Source organism: Balaenoptera acutorostrata, chromosome 8 (assembly GCF_949987535.1).
Source record: "Balaenoptera acutorostrata chromosome 8, mBalAcu1.1, whole genome shotgun sequence".
NCBI classification, from domain to species: Eukaryota; Metazoa; Chordata; class Mammalia; order Artiodactyla; family Balaenopteridae; genus Balaenoptera; species Balaenoptera acutorostrata.
Genome location: NC_080071.1, coordinates 105,672,838 through 105,687,144, shown reverse-complemented (window position 1 = coordinate 105,687,144; position 14,307 = coordinate 105,672,838). Strand labels below are relative to the sequence as shown.

General features: G+C 40.7%; 1 protein-coding gene across 2 annotated transcripts in view; it reads left to right on the top strand.

Moving 5' to 3' along the window:
* CNTNAP5 (contactin associated protein family member 5) overlaps positions 1-14,307 on the top strand; it is an 881,311-nt gene that overhangs the window by 421,832 nt on the left and 445,172 nt on the right. For both annotated transcript variants that reach the window (XR_009009129.1, XM_007169254.3), the window contains exon 6: positions 3,593-3,777. Coding sequence is in view for 1 of the 2 variants with exons in the window: in XM_007169254.3 (XP_007169316.3) it covers positions 3,593-3,777 (185 nt within the window). In the remaining variant the exon portion in view is untranslated. The remainder of the gene's footprint in view (positions 1-3,592; positions 3,778-14,307) is intronic.

The following is a 14,307-nucleotide window of genomic DNA, read 5'->3' as shown; positions in this document are numbered from 1 at the left end:
GGACTTGAGTAGTATTTACATTGTTTCATTTTAATTATATCTCAAACCACAGGAAAGCAAGTTTTTATTTAATTAGTAATAAGAGGTATTTTCCCCCCTAATGTGTTTCTGGCCTAAAAGATAGCTTCCAGATATTTTTATTGTCTTTGTCCTTCACAATTGCCCGTAGGAATTTTTATCTTGCCTTAGTAAATTTGAAACTAGTTAAAACTAGTAGTTGAACCATAATTGCCACTGAGATAAAACTTGAAATGTGTATTACAGGATGAAGAGTTTGATAATCTTTTGAGAATGAAGTTTTTATTGTAATTTCTAATAATGAACATTTCTAGGTAAAATGGAACATTTCCTAGGAGTAATCTTTTTCTTCATGGTAACACCTACTGTAGATACAATTTAAAACATCCTATTTAATGAATAGCAGAATTTCCTGTTTATCCAATTGTTTAAACAGACTAACTTTCACTCAATTTGTGTGCATACAAGATTTCTGAGTGTTAGCATAGAATGATTAATGGAGAGGATTGGTGAAATAAGTTCATGTCTACCAATTTTTTTAGTTAAAAAGATGCTTATAATGCAGGAGATATTCAATAATTTACACATCACTCGTATAGTTTTCAATGAACCAGCTCTGCAGGTTAAGGATTATGTTTTTAATGAAGTTTATTTGTTTTTCCCATTATCAAACATACTTATACTCATTCTAAAATGTAAGAAGAAAAGAAAAAAGAAAATCAAAACTTCTGTTAATGTTTTAGTAAATGCAAACAAGGATAGAAGAAAGATTCACTACGTTATCCAAAAAGTCAAGTAAAAATTACAGTCTGTTTGACCTATTCAAAATTAAATTTCTCTTTTGAAGTAGCAATAATAGTGTAGAAAAATATTAAAATACTTAATTTAATCCTTGTCTTTATTGGCTCTATTAAAGAAATCAACATATCACTAAAACTCACCCAACACAACACATAAGAACAAATAATTGGGAGGAAAAGGTGTGATTCCTTTACTTTTTCATTTTGTGACTTTCAGTGGCTTTACAGTTTCAAACCTTTAATGTTTTGGACTTATTATTAATGAATCATTGTTAAATGCCTTTTTACTTTTTAAGAAAAAATGTCAGAGGTGCACATCAAATTTAAAGTGAAATCTCTGATATTAAATCTATTTGACTTATTACCTAGAATTAATAGTTTATAAGGCACACTGTTTCCTTCAACCAATCATTAGCCTTTGGACATGTTTTATTTTATAAATAAAAGGGGTGTGTGTGTGTGTGTGTGTGTGTGTGTGTGTGTAGAAGAAGTGGGGGAGAGAGACAGACACTGGTGTTCTTTGTTCTGACTGGTACCACTTTTCACCTACCTGCTCAAGCAAACATACTACAAGTCATCCCTAGGTGAGTCTTTCCTTTACTATGTCCACATCCAATATCCAAATGGCATGCCAGGTCACCACAGGCCAACACCTTCTCACTGGCTGAAAATCCATCCTCCTGTGCTCTCTTTTACCTAAGCCCCTCGTCCCCCATCTAGATGACTGCCAGTTTTCCTGCCAGGCTTGCCTTCTCATCAAATTCCCATACAGCTGTCAAAATAACCTTCTTAAAATGTTAATCTGAGTCAGTAATCCCTGACTTATTAATTCACCAATGGCTCCCGTTTCTTAAAAGGAAACACAGGCTGTCACCTAGCTCACACTAGCACACTGGTGCTGGGTGGGATAAGCCAGCCCCACGTGGTCATGGTACTGTGCTGCGTGGAATCCCTTTAGGTGTTCCCCTGGACCCCCAGCCTTGGCATGTGCTTCTCCCGGCTGGGTAACAATGCCCCTTGTTCTGGCCAAATATCAGGCCTGGCACCACTTTGTAAAGTGGCCTCCACAGCTCCCTACCCTGCGTTTCCTTGGCTCCCTGCATTTACTGCCGTTAGTACCAGCAGCATGCTTTTTATCAATTCACTTATTGAGTCTCCACGTTAAAACTTTCAGAGAGGGAAGTGTGCCTTTTAACTCTGTATCTCCTGTATACATCATTTGTCACTGTAAGCAAGACAGGTAGATATCCACACCTTTTTGTAGATGGATGGAAGGATGAAAGGAAGGGAGGGAGGAAGGAAGGAAGGAAGGGAGGGAGGAAAGGAAGAAGGAAGGAAAGAAGGAAGAAGGAAAGGAGGAGAGAGAGAAGGAAAGAGGGAAGGAAGGAGAGAGGGAGAAAGAGGTGAGGGAGAGAGAGGTGAGGGAGAAAGAAAAAGATCTATTAATGTATTTGCATAATTTGACACATTTTAAGAACTCAGAAGATGTGGAACAAATCAATATGTCAATGAATAAATCAATTAAAGGCAGCTATGAACTCATCAGCTCTTATTTTTCAATTACAATCATCTGGGTGCCTCCCCCCAACCCCCATAGGAAGCAACAAAGTGTTATTTCATGCAGGAAGCAGTGACTCGGGGCCATAATGGAGGTGGGAGTGAACAGCCTACAGTGGAAGTGGCAGCTCCTGCCCCTTAAATGCCGCACCATGGAGCAGGCTGCTGCAGTTGTTCTGTAAAACATGTCTTAGGAGAGAGGAGAGGGACATTTAGCTTTCAGTTACTAAGGGTACCGAACGCATAAAATATTCAAAAATTGGAAGGTTTACATGTAAGTAAAATTAGTTGCATTGAACTGTTCATTTTGCTAAGGCTGAGCCATTCTACAGGAAAAAAGAACAAAGAAAAAAAAAAAGCTGTAATCTTTTTGACAGAAGGATACAGGCAGGAAGTCCATCAAATTGGAGGAGAGACAGGAGGGGAAACGGGCAGACTTGATTGAAAAATGTACCTCTCCACCGGAATCTCTCACATTCTCCCAAGGAATGTCTTCCAAGCTCAGTTTAGGGTGAATCATAGGACCCTTGCTGCGGTCAGTCAAAAGGGTCGAGACCTGGATTTGAACGCTGGCTGCATCTCTACCTAGGCATGCTTACCCTCACCGGACCTCAGTTTCCTAATTTGTCAAATGCAAGTAATCATTTTGTCTTCGAGCATCAAACTTGGAGGTTATAAAATCCCTATTTAAGTGCCCTTGATAGAGTAGGCATTTGAAAATGGCAGCTAAAATGATTATTTCCTCCCCGTTGCCTTTGCCCACAAATTTACCCAACTCATTGGGGCCATGGTCTTCCCTCTACTTCTCCAGCGTTCACTCTTCCTCCAAAGCACAGCTAAAGATTCACTTTCTCCTTTCAAGAGCCATTCACACGCAAAGAATATGTATTCTTTCTAACTGTGACAAGTCCTATTTTCGATATTATTCATATGGCCATCAGGATATGGTTTCTCTTATTATTTAATCGCACAAGTCCTGAAAACATGTCATTTCATGTGTAGAAGGGGGTGTGTGTATCAGTTGACTTGAGATTTTGGTCCTGCAATCTGTGGGAAAAGGTTGGTATTCCTTCCCAAGCCCAGCACGGTTCTGGGTCTGCAGAGAGAGAATCATCCTTTACCTTTGGATAGAGAGAGTTGGACTTGCTAGCAGAACGTTCTAGTGCTTCAGGCTGCCCTTGGGCACAGAGCCATCCCGTGTTCCATCCCCTTCACAGATGACAGCAAACCTCGGCTCAGCAGCAGCCCCCCCTCGGCCACCCTGGGCAGCCTCCTAGATGACCAGCACTGGCACTCCGTCCTTCTCGAGCGGGTCGGCAAGCACGTGAACTTCACTGTGGACCGCCACACACAGCACTTCCGGACCAAGGGCGAGGCGGATGCCTTAGACATCGACTATGAGGTGAGTTGATTCTCCCTGCAGACCCCCAAGCTCCTTGCTTGTGATCAGTAAGAAAATCAGGAAGCAAAAGAGCAAGTGAGAAGATGTGGGCCCCTGACGGATCTTACCCTGGGGCTTCTCTTCGCCTCGCTCTAAGCCCAGTCAGCCAACCACGGGGGTGTCCACGGAGAGAGTTCGAGCTGTGAGCCTGGGGAAACGCCTTACAAGGCATCAGCTAATTGTGTGCATTTTAAAATCAGCAAGGCTCCTTTTTACTTTTTAATACTTCTTTTTTTTTTTTTTTTTTTCTGGTAGCTTTCCTGTATCACCATCTAGTCTCTTGGTTACATTCAGTAATTCTTTTTTCAAAACTCAGCTTCAGTTAGCCGAGGTCATGGAAAATACAGAAATTATATTAATATAAAATTTTAGGTCAATTATACCTTAATAAAATAAGTAATAAAATCCAAAGAAATTGAAAATCTGCGTGATAGGCTCTTGTTTTGCACCTTCATTCCTAGGCAGACTTCTGACCAATACACAAGGACAGTTAGTTCTACAAAAGAGCAGGAAAGAACTAACTGTCCTTGTGTATTGGTCAGAAGTTTTGCAAGACCAGCGGCCAAGATTTATCCATCTTTGCTAGTAGTTCAGTTCAAGAAGCATATATTGTGCTCCCACTGTATACCAGGCTCTCTTCTAGGCAGTAACCATCAGAGGTGACTAAAGCAGAGTCCCTGAGTTGGAGAGGCTTACAGTCTAATAGCAGAGTCAGGCCTGGAACACCCACTGCAGAGCAAGGAGGTGAAAGCTGCCTTGGAGAACGGCACTGGGCACTGCGGGATCCCAGGCAGAGAGCGCTTGGCTCAACCTTGAATGAGGGTGGAAGGCTTCCAGCAGGAGATACTGCTAAGTCTTGAAAGGAGAGTAGGGTTAGCTTGATGAGAAAGGTGAAAAAGGCCGGCCAGGTCAGAGAGGACCCTGTGCAGGGCACGGGGCATGAAATGTCACAGTCCTGTATCTATGGGATTTGAAACAATCGTCCGGCAGTGGTGTGTGAGGGCCAGCTAATACTGACTCGTGAAGGCCAGCTGGTCGATTTTCAGGAAGTTTGGAAGCTGGCTGGTAAATACAGCCATTATGAAAAACCCAGTTATTTAAACTTATAATCCATCGAAGTATTTTTAAAATGTACTAAATTCATTGATTCCTAGTTATTTTATTCTATCTATCTATCTATGTGTTTTTCTATGCATCTATCTATATGTATTTGAGGTTTTTTACTTCTGTTGTATCTGTATGGTGGAAATACACTATATTGGATTGCTACAGTGCATCTCTTCCCAACTCCATATTTAGTGACATCCGTTTGATGGTTTGAAATCCATCATAGCGGAGATATTTACACCGTGGATATTGGTAAATCCTATAAGTCAGGGTTTGATTTATTGTTTTGTTGATTGTCTAGACCAGGGATAGGCAAACTACAGCCTGGAGACCAAGTCTGGCTTGAAGTCTGTTTCCTCCAGCCTGTGTGTTAAGAATACTTTTTATATCTATGTTGTTTTAAAAAATTAAGAAAAAAAAAAAGAATAAGTGACAAGAGACTGTGTGATTACAGAGTTCAGTGAAAAATCAGCGAAAGCATTCTATAAAAATCAATTGGTTTTATGGAATTTATAAGACAGTTTATTGTATATGTTATCATTATTTGTAAATTGTGTTTACACATCGCTTATATCGGTAAAATGACCTAATGTCTGAATGCATGTGTGTGCCCACACACATACATATACAGAGATAAGTCTGTGTGTCTGTGTGTGTGTGTCACACCCTGAACAGCCAGATTTTAAACCTGCATCAACACACCACTTGAGGCAGGGGATTAGTGAGAGAGAAAAATGTAAGAATTAGGGAAGACCCAGGTAATGATGGACCCTGGGACCCATGTTAAGGAGCTTGAACTATGGTGGAAAAGGAGCCACTCAAGGATTTTTTGCAGAGTAGTGACATGGGCAGACTTATGTTTTAGAGGAGTCATTCTGAACGTGTGTTTCAGGGGCCAGTACAATCAGCACCCCCTGGAAATTTGTTAGAAATGAAAATACACAGGTCCTATCCAAACCTACGGAATAGGAAACTCAGGGGGGAGGGGCTCAATCATTGGTTTTTAAAAATCCTCCAGGAGACTCTGATGCACCCTACTATCTGAGAACAGCTATTTTAGAGCAGTTACTCTAAAGGTTACTCTGGAGCTACTCTGTAGTTTAGATCTGTCTATAGGTGGGCGGAGCATGTTGCTGGACAGATGGTTAGAAACCCTGTTAGGGGACAATGTCAATCACGAGTGCATACATACAAGAACAGTGGAGGTGGAGATGAATAATTGAAAACTTAGGATCTGGCTTTTTTCCAGTCTCTATCATGAACTATAAGAAAGATCGCCTCTTTTGATCCTAATCTTAATTTAGCATACTGTTGGTAAGATACACCATTCATTAACTTCAAAAGAGAATCTGTCAGTCTTTGACTCAGGAGGCAAAATACCAGGCAGGTTTTTATTTTATTTTATTTTTTTTGAGTTGCTGATACCTGGAAATCTATGAGTATCAATCGTTCTTACTTGTTTAAGTGATTGTAAAAGCAAAGAATACACACAATATTGAAATTATCTTAAAGCAAAGAGACATCGTTTAGGAACTTGAGGGCAATAAATAACACATAACCATCATGAAGTTTCACAAGGTCCCCATATACTTGACCTCTAATGACTTGAGAGGTGATTCTAAAATTCACCCAGTTGCCTGATTTAACATTTGTTTTCAAGTTATCGCTACCTGTGGTCTCCAGTGTAGATAATCTGTTTGGAATCACAGCTGAGTGCCGTTAAAGTGAATGTCAGCATTTAGGGAAAGAAATCCAAAGATGTCACTCAATTTATGAAGTTGGAACAGATTTCTTCTAGAAATGTCTAAATTTTTTGGTGCCTTGTAAGAAGTGTTTCCTGGGGGAGGGGGGAAAACACCTTGAAATGTTCCTATGAAGCAAACTGCTGCAGAGAATCCAAGCCCCTTCCAAAGTATGCAGCCAGCTTGTTCATATGAACATAAAAGAAGACAGACTGACTATAACAGTGACATTGACATTGGCTGCACTGGAACAGGAGAGGTAGGTGTTGGGAGAAGTCTCTCGAACAACTGGAGCTCTCCAGCCTTTGAAGATTCACCTTCAAGGCTGTGTGGAGAGAAAGGGGCACCAGGGACAGGAATCCTGGGTCGTAATTACCACTTTACCACTAAGTAGGCGCAAAAACCTGGGAAGTAAAATTTCCTAACTTCAGTCACCCAGAAACAATATGAACACCCTTGCTGCTAAATAAGATATCTGAATCTGAATCTAAGGTCTGTTTTTTTATTGAAGTATAGTTGATTTACAATGTTGTGTTAGTTTCTGCTGTACAGCAAAGTGATTCAGTTATACATATATATACATATTCTTTTTTCATATTCTTTTCCATTATGGTTTATTTAGAGGATATGGAATATAGTTCCCTGTGCTATACAGTAGGTCCTTGTTGTTTGTTTGTTTTATATATAGTAGTGTGTATATGTTAATCCCAAACTCCTAATTTATCCCTCCCCCCCATCCGCTTTGGTAACCATAAGTTTGTTCTCTATGTCTGTGAGTCTGTTTCTGTTTTGTAAATAAGTTCATTTGTGTCATATTTTAGATTCCACATATAAGCGATATCATATGATTTTTGTTTTTCTCTGTCTGACTTCACTTAGTATGGCAATCTCTAGGTCCATCCATGTTGCTGCAAATGGCATTATTTTATTCTTTTTTGTGGTTGAATAGTATTCCATTGTGTGTATGTATGTTTGTGTGTGTGTGTATGTGTGTGTGTGTGTATATGTGTGTGTATATATATATATATATATATATATATATATGCCACATATTCTTTATCCATTCATCTGTTGATGGACATTTAGACTGCTGCTTCTGTGTCTTGGCTATTGTGAGTAGTGCTGCTATAAATATTGGGGTACATGTATCTTTTCGAATTAGTTTTCTCCAGATATATTTCCAGGAGTGGGATTACTGGATCATATGGCAACTCTATTTTTAGTTCTTAAGAAACCTTCATACTGTTCTCCATAGTGGCTGTACCAATTTACATTCCCACCAACAGTGTAAGAGGGTTCCCTTTTCTCCACATCCCCTCCAGCATTTGTTTGTTTGGTTTTTTTTTAAACATCTTTATTGAAGTATAATTACTTTACAATGTTGTGTTAGTTTCTGCTGTATAACAAAGTGAATCAGCTATACGTATACATACAACTCCATATCTCCTCCCTCTTGCGTCTCCCTCCCTCCTTCCCTATCCCACCCCTCTAGGTGGTCACAAAGCACCTAGCTGATCTCCCTGTGCTATGCGGCTGCTTCCCACTAGCTATCTATTTTATATTTGGTAGTATATATATGTCCATTCCACTCTCTCACTTCGTCCCAGCTTACCCTTCCCCCTCCCCGTGTCCTCAAGTCCATTCTCTATGTCTGCGTCTTTATTCCTGTCCTGCCCCTAGGTTTTTCAAAACTACTTTTTTTTTTTTTTTTTTTTAGATTCCATATATATGTGTTAGCATACGGTATTTGTTTTTCTCTTTCTGACTTACTTCACTCTGTATGACGGACTCTAGGTCCATCTACCTCACTACAAATGACTCAATTTCGTTTCTTTTTACAGCATTTGTTTTTTATAGACTTTTTTAATGATGGAGAATCTAAGGTGTCTTTTATAACAATGTTGTCTATTAATGAGAATCTATGTCACTGATTTGATATCTGCCATGGGGTCATATGTATACATTTGAGCCCTGCTACCACCAGATAGAAGAATGACTGAATTCAGGTCCCTGAGTTCCAGGGACCCATTGTCAGAGGATGTCCTGCTACTCTAAATCAGTGCCCTGTCAAATTCTACAACAGAGACAATTACATTCTGCAAATCTAGGTTTCTCTTCAAATTTTAGCATGTGTTAATATTTGGCAAGAAAATATGGTAGCTTTCATTCCTCCATCTTAGACGATGTCAAGGATATCAATCAAGTGACACAGTGCCTTTCCACGAGGCTTCTAGCAGGGAGTTTGCCGCACTCACATGTATGCAATTGTCAGCTTCTCCTCCCACCTGGAAGGCAAACATAGACAGGGGCTCATAGAATCTTCTGCCAAAAAAATAATAAGCAGAAAGAATGTAGATGCTTTACTTCTCATTGGAATGTCATTCCAGTGTACATCACTCAGCCCACATGATTTTTTTCCAAATGCTGCTGAGACAGACTATAGCAATTCATTTTAATTCCATCCTGGAGCAGAAGGGTTTTAGAAAAGAGATCTTTTAGGATCTTCGTGAGATTCCATTTCTCTGATAGTCTACAACCCAAGAAGTCTTTTCTTTTTTTCTTTTTTTCTTTTTTTTAACATCTTTATTGGAGTATAATGGCTTTACAATGGTGTTTTAGTTTCTGCTGTATAACAAAGTGATTCAGCTATACGTATATATATATCCCCATATCCCCTCCCTCTTGCGTCTCCCTCCCACCCTCTCTATCCCACCACTCTAGGTGGTCACAAAGTACCAAGCTGATCTCCCTGTGCTATGCAGCGGCTTCCCACTAGCTATCTATTTTACGTTTGGTAGTGTATATATGTCCATGCCACTCTCTCACTTCATCCCAGCTTACCCTTCCCCCTCCCCGTGTCCGCAAGTCCATTCTCTACCTCTGCATCTTTATTCCTGTCCCCTAGGTTCTTCAGAACCACTTTTTTTTAAGATTCCATATATATGTGTTAGCATACAGTATTTGTTTTTCTCTTTCTCACTTACTTGACTCTGTAGGACAGGCTCTAGATCCATCCACCTCACAACAAATAACTCAATTTCGTTTATTTTTATGGCTGAGTAATATTCCCTTGTATATATGTGCCACATCTTCTTTATCCATTCATCCGATGATGGACACTTAGGTTGCTTCCATGTCCTGGCTATTGTAAATAGAGCTGCAATGAACGTTGTGGTATATGACTCTTTCTGAATTATGGTTTTTTCAGGGTATATGCCCAGTAGTGAGATTGCTGGGTCATATGGTAGTTCTGTTTTTAGTTTTTTAAGGAACCGCCATAGTGTTCTCCATAGTGGCTGTATCAGTTTACATTCCCACCAACAGTGCAAGAGGGTTCTGTTTTCTGCACACTCTTGCCAGCATTTATTGTTTGTAGATTTTTTCTTGATGAGTCTGGCTAAAGGTTTATCAATTTTGCTTATCGTCCCAAAGAACCAGCTTTTAGTTTTATTGATCTTTGCTATTATTTCCTTCATTTCTTTTTCATTTATTTCTGATCTGATCTTTATGGTTTCTTTCCTTCTGCTAACTTTGGGGTTTGTTGTTGTTGTTCTTCTTCTCTTTCTAATTGCTTTAGGTGTAAGGTTAGGTTGTTTATTTAAGATGTTTCTTGTTTCTTGAGGTAGGATTGTATTGCTATACACTTACCTCTTAGAACTGCTTTTGCTGCATCCCATAGGCTTTGGGTCATCGTGTTTTCATTGTCATTTGTTTCTAGGTATTCTCTGATTTCCTCTTTGATTTCTTCATTTATCTGTTGGTTATTTAGTAGCATATTGTTTAGCCTCCCACATGTTTGTATTTTTTACAGTTTTTTTTTTCCTGTAATTGATATCTAGTCTCATAGTGTTGTGGTCGGAAAAGATACTTGATAGAATTTCAGTTTTCTTAAATTTACCAAGGCTTGATTTATGACTCAAGATATGGTCTATCCTGGAGAATGTTCCATGAGCACTTGAGAAGAAAATGTATTCTGTGGTTTTTGGATGGAATGTCCTATAAATATCCATTAAGTCCATCCTGTTTAATATATCATTTAAAGCTTGTGTTTCCATATTTATTTTCATTTTGGATGATCTGCCCATTGGTGAAAGTGGGGTGTTAATTTCCCCTACTACTATTTTGTTACTGTCAGTTTTCCCTTTTATGGCTGTTAGCATTTGCCGTATGTATTGAGTTTCTCCTATGTTGGGTGCATAAGTATGTACAATTGTTATATCTTCTTCTTGGATTGATATCTTGATCATTATGTAGTGTCCTTCTTTGTCTCTTGTAATAGTCTTTATTTTAAAGTCTATTTTGTCTGATATGAGAATTGCTACTCCAGCTTTCTTTTGATTTCCATTGCATGGAATATATTTTTCCATCTCCTCACTTTCAGTCTGTATGTGTCCCTAGGTCTGAAGTGGGTCTATTCAGTATGTATAAGGGTCCTGTTTTTATATCCATTCAGACAGTCTATGTCTTTTGGTTGGAGCATTTAATCCATTTACATTTAAGGTAAATATCAATATGTATGTTCCTGTTACCATTTTCTTAATTGTTTTGGGCTTGTTTTTGTAAGTCTTTTCCTTCTCTTGTGTTTCCTCCCTAGAGAAGTTCCTTTAGCATTTGTTGTAAAGCTGGTTTGGTGGTCCTGAATTCTCTTAACTTTTGCTTGTCTGTAAAGGTTTTAATTTCTCCGTCAAATCTTAATGAGATCCTTGCTGCGTAGAGTAATCTTGTTTGTAGGTTTTTCCCTTTCATCACTTTTAATATCCCCTGCGACTCCCTTCTGTCTTGCAGAGTTTCTGCTGAAAGATCAGTTGTTAACCTTATGGGGATTCCTTTGTATGTTATTTGTTGTTTTTCCCTTGCTGCTTTTAATATGTTTTCTTTGTATTTAATTTTTGATAGTTTGATTAATATGTGTCTTTGCGTGTTTCTCCTTGGATTTATCTTGTATGGGACTCTGCACTTCCTGGACTTGATTGACTATTTCCTTACCCATATTAGGGAAGTTTTCAACTATAATCTCTTCAAATATTTTCTCAGACCATTTTTTTTCTCTTCTTCTGGGACCCCTATAATTTGAATATTGGTGGTTTAATGTTGTCCCAGAGGTCTCTGAGACTGTCCTCAATTCTTTTCATTCTTTTTTCTTTATTCTTCTCTGTGGTAGTTATTTCCACTATTTTATCTTCCAGGTCACTTATCCGTTCTTCTGCCTCAGTTATTCTGCTATTGATTCCTTTCAGAGTATTTTAAATTTCATTTACTGTGTTGTTCATCACTGTTTGTTTGTTCTTTAGTTCTTCTACGTCCTTGTTATATGTTTATTGTGTTTTCTCCCTTCTATTTCCAAGATTTTGGATCATCTTTACTATCATTACTCTGAATTCTTTTCCAGGTAGACTGCATATTTCTTCTTCATTTGTTTGGTCTGGTGGGTTTTTACCCTGCTCCTTCATCTGCTGCATATTTCTCTGTCTTCTCATTTTGCTTAACTTACTGTGTTTGGGGGTCTCCTTTTTACAGGCTGCACATTCGCAGTTCCTGTGTTTTTGGTGTCTGCCCCCAGTGGGTGAGGTTGGTTCAGTGGGTTGTGTAGGCTTCCTAGTGGAGGGGACTGGTGCCTGTGTTCTGGTGGGTGAGGGTGTATCTTGTTTTTCTGGTGGGCAGGACCGTGTGTGGTGGTGTTTATTTGGGTGTCTGTGCACTTAGTATGATTTTAGGCAGCGTCTCTGCTAATGGGTAAGGTTGTGTCCCTGTCTTGCTAGTTGTTTGTCATGGGGCATCCAGCACTGGTGTTCACTAGCTGTTGGGTGGAACTGGATCTTTGTGTTGAGATGGAGATCTCTGGGAGAGCTCTCACCGATTGATATTATGTGGGGTAGGAGGTCTCTGGTGATCCAATGTCCTGAACTCAGCTCTCCCACCTCAGAGGGTCAGGCCTGACAGCAGGCCAGAGCACCAAGACCCTGTCAGCCACATGGCTCAGAAGAAAAGGGAGAAAGAAAGAAAAAAAAATTTTAAAAATATTAAAATAAAAAATGATAAAAAACAATAATAAAAAAAAGAAGAGAGCAAGCAAACCAATAAACAAATCCACCAGTGATAACAAGCACTAAACACTAAACTAAGATAAACATGAAAATCAGAATAAAATCAGCCACAGACAGCAAACCCCAAGTTCTACAATTGTTCCCAAAGTCCACTGCCACAGTTTTAGGACGATTCATTGTCCATTCAGGTATTCCACTAATGCAGGGTACATCAAGTTGATTGTGGAGATTTGATCCACTCCTCGTGAGGCTGCTGCGAGAGATTTCCCTTTCTCTTCTTTGTTCGCACAGGTCCTGGGGTTCAGCTTTGGTTTTGGCCCCACCTCTGCATGTAGGTTGCCATCAGGCATCTGTTCCTGCCCAGACAGGATGGAGTTAAAGCATCAGCTGATTTGGGGGCTCTTGCTCATTCAGGCCGGCGGGAGGGAGGGGTATGGTAGTTATAATTGGAATGTGGGGCAAGCCTGTAGCAGTAGCGGCTGGCGTAATGTTTCAGTAGCCTGAGGCGCGCTGTTTATTCTCCCGGGGAACTTGTCCCTGGATCAGGGGACCTTGGCAGTGGCAGGCTGCACAGGCTCCCTCAGGGTGTGGATAGTGACCTGTGCTTGCACACAGGCTTCTTGGTGGCGGCAGCAGCAGCGTTAGCATTTCACGCCCATCTCTGGGGTCTGAGCTGATAGCTGCAGCTCACGTCCATCTCTGGAGCTCGCTTAGGTGGTGCTCTGCCTTCTGTGGGCACATGGGAAAGGAATCCCCTCTCCTCGCGCACACCGAAACAATGCTCTCTTGCCTCTTAGGCAGTTCCAGACTTCTCCCCGGCCTCCCTCCTGGCTAGCTGTGGTGCACCAGCCCCCTTCAGGCTGTGTTCACGCCGCCAACCCCAGTCCTCTCCCTAGGGTCTGACCTCCGAAGCCTGAGCCTCAGCTCCCAGCCCCCACCCACCCCAGTGGTTGAGCAGACAAGCCTCTCAGGCTGGTGAGTGCTGGTCGTCAGCGATCCTCTGTGTGGGAATCTCTCCGCTTTTCCCTCTGCATCCCTGTTGCTGTGCTCTCCTCAGTGGCTCCGAAGCTTCCCCCCGCCCACCCCCCATCTCTGCCAGTGAAGGGGCTTCCTAGTGTTGGGAAGCTTTTCCTCCTTCACAGCTCCCTCCCAGAGGTGCAGGTCCCATCCCTATTCTTTTGTCTCTGTTTTTCCTTTTTTCTTTTGCCCTACCCAGGTACGTGGGGAGTTTCTTACCTTTTGGGAGGTCTGAGGTCTTCTGCCAGTGTTCAGCAGGTGTTCTGTAAGAGTTGTTCCACATGTAGATGTATTTTTGATGTACTTTGCGGGGGGGGAAGGTGATCTCCATGTCTTACCCCTCTGCCATCTTGAAGTTCCCCCCAAGCATTCTTTTCTTATCAAGAGTGCTCAGTTATCCTTTTTAACATAGCCACCTTACCAGTATCAAAACTATTAAAAACATAGTTTTAAAATATGTGATTTGGGACTTCCCTGGTGCTGCAGTGGTTTAGAATCCACCTGCCAATGCAGGGGACACGGGTTTGAGCCCTGGTCTGGGAAGATCCCCCATGCCATGGAGCAGCTAAGCCCGTGCACCA